At 37.7% G+C, this 13,807-nt stretch overlaps 2 protein-coding genes across 10 annotated transcripts in view; one reads left to right on the forward strand and one right to left on the reverse strand.

Moving 5' to 3' along the window:
* The window catches only part of LOC115245217 (NPC1-like intracellular cholesterol transporter 1), a 16,995-nt gene extending 7,123 nt beyond the window's left edge, over positions 1-9,872 (forward strand). Inside the window, exons 1-10 of one of the 4 annotated variants that reach the window (XM_029823426.1) lie at positions 785-1,152; positions 1,354-1,495; positions 1,580-1,826; positions 1,935-2,011; positions 2,277-2,724; positions 3,333-3,578; positions 3,667-3,969; positions 4,396-4,963; positions 5,191-5,673; positions 6,229-6,599. In XM_029823426.1, coding sequence (XP_029679286.1) covers positions 1,380-1,495; positions 1,580-1,826; positions 1,935-2,011; positions 2,277-2,724; positions 3,333-3,578; positions 3,667-3,969; positions 4,396-4,963; positions 5,191-5,673; positions 6,229-6,599 — 2,859 coding nt within the window. In that variant the 5' untranslated portion in view covers positions 785-1,152; positions 1,354-1,379. Of the gene's footprint in view, positions 1-784; positions 1,153-1,353; positions 1,496-1,579; positions 1,827-1,934; positions 2,012-2,276; positions 2,725-3,332; positions 3,579-3,666; positions 3,970-4,395; positions 4,964-5,190; positions 5,674-6,228 lie in introns of those variants that run through there. The other 3 variants (XM_029823428.1, XM_029823427.1, XM_029823429.1) reach the window with 3 other exon arrangements.
* A 170-nt stretch (positions 9,873-10,042) lies between these two features.
* LOC115245215 (plexin-A4) overlaps positions 10,043-13,807 on the reverse strand; it is a 299,315-nt gene continuing 295,550 nt past the window's right edge. For all 6 annotated transcript variants that reach the window (XM_029823422.1, XM_029823420.1, XM_029823421.1 and 3 more), the window contains 6 exons: positions 12,493-13,807; positions 12,201-12,414; positions 11,941-12,124; positions 11,140-11,850; positions 10,920-11,065; positions 10,043-10,827 (listed from right to left, as the gene is read on the reverse strand). In XM_029823422.1, coding sequence (XP_029679282.1) covers positions 10,654-10,827; positions 10,920-11,065; positions 11,140-11,850; positions 11,941-12,124; positions 12,201-12,414; positions 12,493-13,807 — 2,744 coding nt within the window. In that variant the 3' untranslated portion in view covers positions 10,043-10,653. The remainder of the gene's footprint in view (positions 10,828-10,919; positions 11,066-11,139; positions 11,851-11,940; positions 12,125-12,200; positions 12,415-12,492) is intronic.

Consider the following 13,807-nt stretch of genomic DNA (forward strand, 5'->3'; position numbering starts at 1 on the left):
ATATGTAATATTAGATTAAAATTCTAACATGTAAATAAAATTTATGTATTATTTATTTATTATTAATTATAAAAGTAATATAGGTTTTAAAAATCCATAAAAAGCCGTTATAACAAGAAGTCATATACGTCCAGGCAACGGCAATATAGCATAGGTCGCATACAATACACTGCCAAATGTAATCTCACACAAAATACGTTGTTAAATATTAATTGGTGTGGTTACTCTGATGTGAGGAAACAATAATACTTTTTTCCGTTTTTTGTTATATGCATCTCAAACACACGTCGTGAAGAAACATAACGAGTACATGTATATATTCATTGTACTAACCAACATCATCGATCGGCTAATCAATATTACGTACCTCGATTAATATACATACCTCGACTATTATTGTGTTAATTTCCATACCAAATGTATCTGCCTGCCTGCCTGCTTATATAATGTCGCTGATCCTAATCCTTACTTCGGCCAATTAAATGAGGCAAAATTTCTAACAAGACAGATTCGTGTAACCCCCGCTCGTGCATACGCAATTATTGAAACTGGTTCAAAATGTGTTTCGCGCGCCGATTATTTTGAGCATTAAATTAGTCACTGATGAGAAGGATCTGAACTAGTGCAGTCAGTTCAGTTATAAAGAACAGACCTTATGACTGCGGTCGGGAAGACGCTAGAAATGCTTCGAAGCATTGCATTAACCAATCAGAATAAATAAATCTTTACTCTTTTTATCCTGATTGGTCAATCAAACGCTTCGAATCATTTCTAGCGTTTTCTCGACCGCAGTTTATTTCAGATCAATCAATGGACAAACACAATTCAAATTTTGCGTGTCAGATCAAATTAAATACTGATATCGGCTGTCAATAAAATTTTTTATATTTGAAATGAGATAAACATATATTCGAGCGTTGAAGAAAGAGAGAGCGGAAGATCCGAATGTAAAAGGTGTGTAAACAAAGAAAAAAACCTATAAGACAAGAAGTCACTGCATAATGAATGACAATGCAAGACGTGCAAGATGCTATTTCAAAGTTTAAAGTTCTCTCTGCGGACATATATTTATCATTCGCAATGATCCCGATTTAACGTCGTAAAGACTCGAGTGCTACGCATCGTCAGTTGGAGGTTATAACAGAATATTAAGTGCGTTGAAAAAACAATGATTGATTGCATATAAAAAACTCGTATAAAAAGTATTTAATGGTTACAATAACACAGTGATTAATCTACACAATTGTCCCAATGCCATACATACATGCACACATACACATCTCAAGTGGATAAATAGAATTTAAATTGTCATCTGTATCAAGTAACTATACTATTTATTTTTTTCAATTATAGTATCAACGTTATTAGTGTCTTTTATTATGACTAAGGAAAGGATGGAGCTGCACGAGAATCGTGCTAAAAAACAATTGTATCGCAGATTTTGGCGTAGCATACCAGAACGCATATCCAAGGGAACAGAACATTTTTTCTATCGGTAAACTTTTATCTTAAAGTAAAAAAATTTACAAACGATATGCAATCAGTTTAATAACAAAATGATGCTTTTGTTTTTATACAGGCTGGGAATGCATATTTCTCAAAATCCATTCAAGTGGTTATTAGGATGTTTTATCATAATGTTATTCTGTCTCTCAGGATTGTTTCGCTTCCGACAGGAAAAGAATCCTGTGAAGCTTTGGTCTCCGCCAGATTCTAGTTTCGCGTTAGATACTGACTGGATAATGTCACATTTTGAGAACGGTTTACGAATTCAAACATTTATTTTGACTGGTAACAATGTCTTAGAACAGCAAACACTCATTAGGGTAAACATATAATGCAGTAAATGCTTTATTTCATAATTCTTACTTATTATGTTCAATTAATTATAAAAGGGTCTCAGTAATTATACAAAATATTTTGTTATGTTACAGTTAAATGAAATAACTAAACAAATAATCTCTACTCAAGCACCAATTGAGAACATTTCTTGGAGAGATATTTGTATGAAGTAAGCATCAAAGATATAATATAACAATTACATTAAAATTCTATTAAAGATTAAAGAATTTTATATATTAATATTATAGATTTAAATTTATATAAAGAAAGATTGAGATTTTATGTCAAAAAGATTTATTTAATGTATAATTATATTAATTAATATTTCGTGGAAATGTCTCATTTTATTTCATTATTTGCACATTATAACAAAATGTTAATGTTCATTTGAAAAAAAAAAAGAAATTATCATATTAATATATACAAATTTTTAGGATTCCTTCTATTGCTGGCTATACACATAGAAGAAAGAGACAAAACTCTCTCTCAGAAGACGATTTTTTTGAAGATGATCTCACTTTGAAAGTTAATCAAACATTATTTGAACCCGCTATTCATACTGATACTAAATTATATTGCGACATACTTGAGAGCTTGCCTATGGCTTGTCTTATGTTCAGTATTTTAGATATATGGAATTTTGATAGTGCCAAGATTAAAAAAGATTCCACAGAAGAAATTATCACAAAGATAAATACAGTAAAAGTCAGTCCCACATTGGGCCATTCCATGAATTTTAGTGAACTTCTGGGAGGTGTAACTTTAGATGAAAAAGGTAGAATTATTGCTGCAACAGCTATAAAGACGGAGTTGATGGTTCAGATCAAGTTTCTCAATGTGGACATGGATAAAAGTGGAAACACCGCGGGAACTGCTGATTGGGTAAGGTGAGTTTAGATTAAGGCCTAAATCATAACATATCTATTAATTAAACACCTAATGCTGAATGAATGTTATATACAAAATTTTGAACTCTATTATAAATTAGGATGTATCTAATTGCTTTAAAAAAAAAGTCGGAAATTAAATCATAATATATAAAAACAAAAAAAAAAAAGAAGAAAAAATGATTCTTTAAATTTATTGATGTGTTACCTATATGTGATTTAAGTCTTATATTACTTTTATCCAATTTATAAGAATAAAAATAATTTGACTGAAAGTCAATTATAAATTGTAATATCAAAATTATGATTATATGAAGATTATGATTTATATTTTTATTCTTACTTATATCTTATTATTAAGTCATAAATTTTCCTTGTTCAATATTAAAAATATCTGATCATTAATTAGATTATTTATTATATTATTTATGTGAATTTATTTTAAATAGCTGTTCTTTGATTACAATATATCTTTCACACTTATTACATCTGCAAATTGTCTGTTCAGAATTTTAATTTGTAGTGTTAATCCCAATTTTTATAGTGAATGGGTATAAAATGACGATAAATAATTTATAATAAAAATCGGTCATTTTTACACAGGCAACATATGACGTACTGACTTGGGAATCAGCTTTTTTGGAACTTGCTACAAAAATTGTAAACGAATTGCAAAGTGAAAAAAATAATAATGACCTGTTGACATTTTATTACGAAGCAGGCAGAAGCTATGGGGATCTTAGTGGGACAGCTATGTTTCAAGATATAGATAAATTGATTATAGGAGTTGCATTAATGTTTTTGTTCGTTTTGGCGATACTGTCGAATCATAATTGGGTGGAATGGCGGGTATGCATTTCAGTACAATTATTGCATGAATATCGTATAAATTCCCCTGATTTGATGATTTATTGAAATTGTGTCATCTTTTACGCAGTTTTGTCTTACTAGTGTTGGGCTTTTCTGTGTGGGCATAGCATTTATGCTTGCGGTGGGAATATGCTCTCTAATTGGCATCCCGTATGGACCAATACATACGTCTTTGCCATTTTTACTCTTGGGTCTCGGAGTAGATGATATTTTTGTATTTAATGCATTTTGGATACAGATACATACTGACGAATTAATTTTAAGTAAATCACTGACAGAAAGGATCGGGCTTACGTTAGGTCGTGCCGGTCCTGCTATTACTGTTACTTCGTTTACCGATATCGTAGCGTTTATCATTGGTACTACCACAGTACGTATAGGATTAATTATAATATGCAAAAGAATGCATGACGTTTTATCATATACTGACTGATTTACGATCTTAATGATTTCCGTTCATTTCTTCTGGCATTTAGATTTTAAAAATAAAAGAATTGTATTGAATCAGGAAAGAAATATTCTTAATTAGGTTACTAATATTCTTAATATTGTTCTTTCTCATAATTTTTTGTAGTAAAATTTTCAATTTTTCATATATCTTCCTATAAAAATATTTTCTTTTTATATAGAGATATTGTATTTATTTTTTTCTATTTGTGTGTTTTCACAAAAAAATTAATAATATCAAATCACTTGATTTATGTCATGCATTCTTTTCTTTTATACAGAAATAATTACGATGAAAAAAAACAACTTTCTCTCTCTTTATTGTAATATATACAAGTTCTTTTTTTAGATATTACCATCGCTTCGATCATTTTGCATTTATGCTGCGGTGGGCATATCTATGACATATTTATTGCAAATTACGTTTTTCATTGCCTGTTTTACCTTAGACGCCAGAAGAATAGAACAAAAACGAAATGGAATGTTACCATGTATCGTGCATCAAAACTTTACACCCAAGTTATCAGATCCAAGCAAAGCATTCTCCTGGAAATGTATACATGTTTTGTACTCACGCGCAATATTAACTATGCCAGGCAAAATTATAATAATAATAATTACGTTCGCAATGATGTCAATAAGTATCACGGGCACGCTCCAACTGAAACAGGGGTTTGATCCAGCATTGTTGATACCGAAGGGATCATACTTGGATCAGTACATAATCACAAACAATAAAAAATTCTCCGATCAAGGAGTTGAAGCTTTCGTTCTTATGGGAGACGACATTGATTATTCCTCTGAATTTTCTAAGATAATATCTCTAACAGAACGCTTGAAGAATGAATCTTTTATACAAAATATAGAACCTTGGCCGATTAACTTCGCAAAATTCGTGTCGACATACTATAACACAGGTTACTTGCTATAACATTTATTTTCTTGAGTTCATCTGAAGTGACAAATGTAAATTTTTTTATTTTAATTTTGGAAGATCTTCCTAAAATTGAAAACTATTATTAATTTATTTATATTAGAAGAATATATTTTTACACAGAATTTTATGGTATTTTTAAGACAAGCGATTTATTTGTTGACCAATCTCAGTTTCGCAAAGTAATGAAACAATGTTTTCTTGTTTTAGATTTAAAGACCACGAAAATTACAGATGACCATTTCTATCATTATCTGTCGAAATTTCTTGTTAGCCGAACTGGTGGCAAATATCAGAGAAATTTCGTTTTTAATGAAACTTTTATGTGTGGTAAGATAGCTCCACGAATCATAGCAACAACCATTGAATTTAAATTCACACGATTTGTGAGTCCCTCCGAGTGGATTCCAGCAATGGATGATAGTAAACACTTAGTGAGCAAAGCGCAAATTGAGGGTTACGTCACAGTGTGGAGCAAATTTTTTGGACCCTGGACCTCCGATAAAATGATCACTCAAGAAGTATCGCGAAACCTCATACTAGGGTTGATCTGCGTCATGTGTACCACAGCAATACTCATTGTTGAAGTGCACACCTGTTTTTGGATTTTACTCTGTATACTTCTCACATTGCTAAATGTTTGTGGCTTCATGTATTTCTGGGGACAACCGATAGACATGGTCTCCAGCATTGGCGAGTATATTTCACACTTTTTGCTCAATCATTGCAATTCTGTTTTGCTTTATTATTTAACTATGAAAGATAAAAATATCTGTAAATATGATACATTGCAAAAAAAAACTATTTGATAAAATCATAGAAAATGTGCTTTTTAACAAAATTTCAGCTTTTATTATAATATGTCAATTTTATAGAATATTAAGTAAATTCTTTATAAATTAATTCATTATGAAAACGTCGTTGTCATTACCATTTCGATAAAGTTGTTCCGTCCAGAAATTAAAGGAATACTTATGTTGCAAGATTGAAAAACCGCTTATAAAGAATATCTGCATAGAGTAATTGAGAACAAACTTACCAACTTTTATTATCTTATTCTGCATAAAACTGAAGTATCATTGTGTATTAGTGCATTTTTACATTATTCTTAACAACACACGCGATTAATTCCCGAGTAGTCGCTCTAAAGCGATTTCTCTTCAATATTTTTGTTCAGAGCGAATATCTCCGCTTGTCAATTAGATGGTTTCGTGTCGACTGCTATCTAAATGACAATTCCTTGTGTAGGTCTTCAGCTGGCTATCGGTTTAAGCGTGGATTATGCCGCGCACGTCGCGCATGCCTTCTTGCATACCGAGGCTCCAGAGGATGACGATGATGCTCCTCGCACAACTCGAGCGTTGATCGCAGTCAGACATATCGGCGCGGCAGTTGCATACGGCGCGGGGTCGACGTTGTTCGCCGTATCGATGTTAGCATTCTCGACATCCTACGTGTTCATAGCCTTCTTTAGAATATTCTTCCTGGTGATTTTGTTTGGACTTTGGCACGGATTGATCATGCTACCGGTAGTGTTAAGTATTATTGGGCCACCAAGTTTACGCGTAACAAAGCGACCGCAGCCAATGTCCGTCGCTGTAGTTGACGATGAAGATTGAAACAGAGATACGGATAGTTTGTTTCAGCAACCTCGTTCTTTATCAATAATATTTATTTTTGGTTCAATAAACATACAAAATTATTACACTATCCGTACTAGTAATCACACATTTATACAAAAATAATAATTAATAATAATAATAATACGTCGGATAACTTAAAAACAGCATTATATATAGATTTATATTTAGATTATATAAAAATTAAGAAATAAAAAAAACAAGTACAAAATAATGTAGCAAGATTGATATAGATTTATTATCAATTATCATCGATCGGAAAGGAACATGACTATTATAAACGTAACGTAATCATGTTTTGCTGGATGCGTTTTATCCTTCATGTATAATTGTAATTAATATTTATGATGTAAAAATGAGCGGCGAGGGAGTGACCTCGGGATTGATTGGCGAACTCCCTCCGCTGCCTCTCTCAGTCTTGCACAGTCCATCTGACATTCGTCCGATCTCTCATTCATTCAACCCCGTCCTCTTTGTCTCTTCTTCCAACTCGTTCCTTTTACCCCTCTCAACCCAGTCAGACGAATCCGTGAAATGACAGTGAGAGGGGACGGAGTACGCATACACGGCTCGAACAAGACACACAGAGAGGCAGGGACATAGTGGACATACAGATACTCGTACATTCGCTCGCACATCAGCGTACACCGGAAACATTCTCGGAGGCGCGCACTCCATACTCAATTATACGACGGTAGTTAGACTGCCGGGGCAGCAAGCCACGCACGAACGATACGGTGATTAAGTTATTACACATCTTCTTAGTTAAGTCGAATTTTACAAATCGGGATTCGTACATTTCATAATTGATTGAGGAACCATCGATACAATAATAATAATCATAATAATATTTACTTAGCAAAATGTGCCGATCGGTAATTGTGGCGAATGACGCGTGATGTGAGCACAGTTAGTCGTGTTAAAAAGATGGGATATCGGGGTATTGGAAGAAGGGATTGAAGGAAAAAGGGAAGGGGAGAATCGGGTTTAGGTGATGGAGAACGACAAGGATTCTCACAATAGTATACACGGCCGGGGATATACAGATATGGGAAAAAGGCGGGATTCGAGGATGACGGTGACCGAAGGCGGTGGACCGTGAAGAAGTCGCACGTCTGCTCACCAGGGTTTCAAGGTACACACGCACTTAGGGGGTACACCGTGGGAAAGACACTCAGGGCAGACAGACACCGACATAGAGACTAGGCTACCGACTATACGTTAATATCTATCTAAACGTGTAATTAGCGTACGCACCGCGTACACATCCGGTACGCAAACATTCTCTCTCCGCCCGTTTTTTGCGTACAATCGGTTGCGGGAGGCGTATCGAAGAAGCGCTCTCGCTATGTTTCGTTTTTTCTTTTTTTTTTTTTTTTTTCTTTTTTACCTCTTTCTTCTCGGTTCTTTTCTTTATTATTGTTTTATTATAATCAGCGATCGCGTCGTAGTCGTGTCTCTTTTTCTTTCTCTCGTTTTTTTTTTATAGTAAACGCTATGTAGTCTTTATTACTCAAGCTTATGCCCAAAAATCTACCAGAGGCACTTTGGGTTTATTAGTACCATTTGAAGTCGGCGTGCGCGGGGGAGGGTACCGCACGCCCCGTCCTCCTGCGCGGAACAGCGGGCGAACGACGAGCATATGTTCATACCTCATCCTCGAGAGAAACCATTGGTTGTTTGATTGACCCGTCATTAATCGTATAATTTCTCACCTTTTCTTGTGTCGCGCAATTATTACCCTGTCTGGCGATGTGTCTTCGCCACCGCGTAGATTCCACCGTCTATCCCTTCTTCCGACATTCTACCCCGCCCTCCCCCCCAATTCCTCTTCCGTGAGCCTACCCCAACGATTCCGTATCTTTTTTTACGCTTTCTTACCTTTCCACCACGGTCTTCCGATGTTTTTTGAGCAATAAATACTTTCTCCACGTACAACTGCACATTGAATTGACGCACAGGACACACGCACACGCGCATACACGTCAGACAGTCATTCGCTATCAGCCGCACGCATTGAAAAAACGTTACGTTAAATGCAAGAGTTGCAAATTCGCAAACACTCATCGCACGAGAACATTTAGCTTCGAAGCGTTTTAAAGCTCCTTATTTTTTAAAAGTATATATAAAATCAGATTAGAATCAGGCATATCGTAGATTTATAGATTACGAAGAGAATAATAAATTGATTTCCGGCAACTTTGTTCATCGAGACAACGACCCTCCGGTAACGTTAGTACTCGGAAATGAAATTCAAAAGTGATACATATGTGGCTTTTACTCGATATTATGCAATGCTTTCGGCTCTCGATCAAACACACGCCCATTCGCGCGGCTCACTTTCACGCACACCAATATGGCTACATCCACAGAGTTAATGTTACGCTTTTAATTAATGATTATCAATTCAATATCAATTCAATATCAATGTATTACAATCAGACAATACTCAACAGTGATCGTTATTCATTATATATTACAATAATTAAGAGTGACAACAATATGACGACGGAGGCGTTGAAGCATTACAAGGGAGAAAGGGAGGGAGGGGGGAGAGAGATTAAAAATCGCATGAAGATGGATCGTGGGAGGATGAAGGAAGAACAGGAGAGTTTTGATAGTGGACATGTTACAACTAGTATCAGAAAAGAGGGAGAGAAAGAGATAGTGATGGGCGTACGAATAAGGCAGGAAGAGGATGAAGTTATCAATGATTATGAAATAGCGACGATGACATCGGTGATGGATGCACGACGATAGGAATGAACGATTAAATGGAACGATGAGTCGCGGAGACTAAGGAGGGGAAGCACGCACACTCAACACAACCGTCACATCGAGCTGGCCTCGCGCGTGGCCATAGTCCATAGATTAATTACCTACTAACTAGTACACAGTCTGTCTCCGTTGCGCGGATGACTTTTTTTCCTCCTTCCTTCCTTCCTTCTCGAGCGCCGTGTAAGTATACGTAATACACCACGTTAAATACGCGCGTGCGCGCGGTATAGCGCTGCCGAGCTATGGAGCGAGCGACAGCGCGCTTATAAGCGTGTGAGCGAATGAGACTTGTTTACATCTCGTTTTGTGTGATAAAATTATGGCAAAATACTCGACGCGGAATACCGCCCTACTGCTCGCACGCGCGCCTCCTCGGATACTAGATATACGCACACGCACACACAGGCATGCTTGCGCCAGTATAAAGTGTATATATGTACACATATACATACGACATACCATCCATATATGTATATAAATATATATATGCTTAATTATTTCATCGTTATCGGTAATTATCATTATTTCATAAAATTCGTCAGTTCACATAATTCAAAAAATTTCAGCTAGAATAGCGGTGGATGGAAATGTTTCTTCGTTAAAAATCGCCAGATCGCCGTTAATCGGCGCCAGCAATCGATCCCTTTTTTTTTTAACACATTTACAAATTATCGATCGATATCACGGCTGATTCCCTCACTCGCGCTTTTCTCTTATCACTAGTGTGTGTCATTATATATTCATTTTTAAAATCACTCGCGGTGCAAACGGTGCGCGACCACCGCGCGACGAGGGAAACGGTCTCGCCTCGCTTTTGCACTCGACTTGGCCGCCGAGGTGTGATCGTACATTTAATATTCTATTACAATGATTTTTTTTTTTTTTGATATCTTATGTACAATTATGCGGCAATATGCTTATGATTATGGCCACACGTACGAACCGGCGACCTCTGAGAAGACTTCTCCTCGACACATATTTTTAACACTTAATCCTTTAATTATATCCCAGTTAACTCGCGGCATTCAACCCTGTTCGGGGTTCTCCCAAGTTCACTCGCGATTTGCGTTATGCTGAGAAAAACTGGCTTTTGCACGAAACCTGAGATAATCGATTACAAGATAGGCCAGTCCTCTTCGTTCGCGCCATCGAGAATTAAATCGGACCACGATTGTGTGTGTATGTGTGTGACCGCTCAGCATGGTAACTCTTGACGAGCGGGCTTCGTCATGTGCTTCATAGAATTCATGGTACATCAGGGGTTGTCCGCCGCCATTATATTGTGCACTTGCTCGAGTTTATACGCCAGTCTCTGTTTCTGCGAGAATTCATCCTCCTCGAGAGTGACTATTAGTTGTTCGTTGTATTTACCCGCGTATGTATATAATTCGTATAAAGCACAGTTCGTATTAAACTCCGTTGTGTGCAACTGAAATAAGATTAAACAAAAATTAGTTGATATGTTAGGCAAAACTCTTATCCTAAGATTCATACGCTGCGAATACAAAAGTAGATAAATACCCTCGATTCTTCGGCAAGCATGGCATTCATGTCTTGATCGGATATGGCTGGCATGACTTTGATATCTGAGTAGTAACGTTCTACCCACTCTTTGTACACTGGAATGTCCTTTGCGTATAATAGCTTCGAACTCGGAGAGTCCTTACCTAAAAACAGAATGGAAGAAAAATATTTATATTTCTGAATCCTTAATCGATACAGGTAGAACAACAATAGATACCTAATCTATGGTCCGACGTTGAACAGCTGTCCATGAATGTTTGCGCCACAACGGATAAACACGAGTCTACGATATTGGACTTGTGTATATCGAAAATAAAATTAGGATTTTTTATAAGGTTAACCCAAAACCTGAGAGGAAGAGAATTGCTCTTCCACGTGTGTACCACTTCGGGATCAGATATGCCATGTTGCAGAGCTTGGTCGTCCATAAAGTCGAACATGTACTTAATGGCGAGAGGAAGCGCCGAGCCTCGATGGGCCGTGCTGAATATGGTCTCGAATAGATCGTCGACGAATTTCTGAAGCGTACCTTTCGTTGCCAGTAACCTCGTCAAATAGATCTCCGAAACCATTTTGTTGCCACGATCTCCCTCCTTCCGCGCATCGGAATCGTGATGCTTAACAAGATGCCAAACTTTCATACCGCCCTCGTGGTTCTGATTGAGCGGTGAAGTAGCGCGGGAAAGTGGAGGACTGGCCGAACTGAATTTGCTAAGATTCAAGGTCTCGTACTTGTGCGACTTGTCCGTCTTCTCTGATAGAATCGAGAGATTGTATATAGATGACTGTTTGGAGACTAAATTAAGCGACGCTCCGTCTGGTACCCTGTAGTGATTCAAAGTATTCCTCTTCTTCCATTCGCCTTCTGTCTTCGTTGTTGAGTCTTCGTCGTAGAGAATTAATCTACCGGACGCGCCAGTTCGCCATTCTGCAATATTCATCAAATGGAATAATGTGAGAATCGCGTGATTTTACGTAAAAGCATTTTTTGGGATATTTAAGCGTGCGAGTCGCTTACCGAGATCAAGATCCTCCTTTCGTGGTCTTTGGCTGTAAGGAGTCGCTCGGTAGATTGTATCCAACGCTTTCTCCTTCACCTGAGATATTGTATCACAGTCAAGCACTTTGACTGGCACATTTTCTGTGTTAGGATCCATTCCGCCGACGAATACGGTTTGTTGGGATATCGAAACATAGACCGTCTGAAATTTTAACAGAAACGTTATTATTACAAAGCGTCAATTAATTTTCTTTACTAGAGCACTGACGCGTCTTTACCATCGGCTTGAAGTCAATAGATTGTCGGATCAACTTTTCTTCGGACAAGGAATATCGTGCTTCTGAAGTAATCGCATCGACAGGACCCTTATCGACTTGCTGTTTTACCGCACGAAATAGTACATATAATGGTTCGCCGGCGCATTCTCTCATGAATTTGTACAAGAGAAACGTGAACCAAGCAGATAACATTTTCTCAGCAACACTCTCAGTTCTAAAAAATAAACAAGCAACTTAAAATATATTTTCGATGAAACAAAGTAATTGAAAGAATACATCGTTGTATACATACCGTCTTAGGAATAATTTTGGATGGCTCTTGCCTTCTGTGCACTTTTCGATAAGATCCGCCAGCAAAGTTTTCAAGATGTCTGTGCAATATTCCATTTTGCTCTGAAGCGTAACCATAATTAAGCTGGCGACATTAACTCGATCTCTCATCGAGAAATAACGGTTGCTCTCGAGGGTGCGTACAAACAATAGTAAAAAAGTTTTGTTCATTATTAGTTGACCGAACAGACGTAACCCCTTCTCTTTTCGCACCAATTCTGGTCTATCCCACTGCAGCACCGGACTATTGTCGTCGCTGGGGAACAATATCATCATCGCGTAAGTGCGATAATCGAGGAAGGGTATGCCACCGCTTGTTAGATCTCCCGTGAGATCCGTCATTTCCGTTTGTAGCTCGGCGAAAGCCTCCTTACATTCGGCAGCGACACGTAGTTCCAGAATGTCCATCTGCTCTTGCATGTTTTTCAATACTCGATTGCTCTCCGTGGATTTTCTGCGATAGGCGATAAGGAATGCTATGAATACGACTACTAAGATTACGATCGCGGCAATCACACCGATGAGAGCGGGTTTCGACAATGGTCCGTTGAGTCCAGCTGGCAGTGCGTAGCTGAGTTTGCCGATGTTGTAACGAAGCGTACCGCCCACTATCAGCACTACTTCCGGCAGTTCTTGTTTATTGGGCAAACCTTGAGCGTCGATAGCCGGCGGTTGCGTCAAGGGCGGTCGACAGGTGAGCTGCTGCCGCGACAAGGATGTGACATTGCAAAAGGCATTACCAATTTGCACAACTACGTCAGATTCTTGGCAGGCGCGATCAAGGTGCTGACCATTAATTGTCAAGTAATCACTCTTGTAATATTTAACTTCCTCATCGAAAACTTCGTAAATTGGATTTGGGTACAAAAGGAAATGATTGAAGCCGTGTTGCGAGAGATTTTGTACGCCAGTGACGTTGTCCATGCGGAAGCCATACTCTAGAGAGAGCGGACGTTCGGCATCTAGTATCACGTGATCGGGCACCTCGATAGTCGGTGATTTGCACATCATACTTTCTTGACTGTGCACTTCGCACTGCGACACAAACATCTTCTCATCATAATAGACATACATTTGCGGGCTCTGTATGTAGCCAAGATTCTTTCCGGTCACCGAAATCTTTATTCCACCCGCTGGAATTCCCTTTGGGACCTTCATCTGACCGGCCACACCGCTTTCCACGCTCTCGATCGTCGGATCGTCGACGTATTCGAAAAAACCATCGTATAAACGCTTGCCACCGTCGAAAGACATCTTGAGCATGCCGCTTCTCTTCC

This window comes from Formica exsecta, unplaced genomic scaffold, assembly GCF_003651465.1.
Source record: "Formica exsecta isolate Colony F162 unplaced genomic scaffold, ASM365146v1 scaffold93, whole genome shotgun sequence".
Taxonomy (NCBI): Eukaryota; Metazoa; Arthropoda; class Insecta; order Hymenoptera; family Formicidae; genus Formica; species Formica exsecta.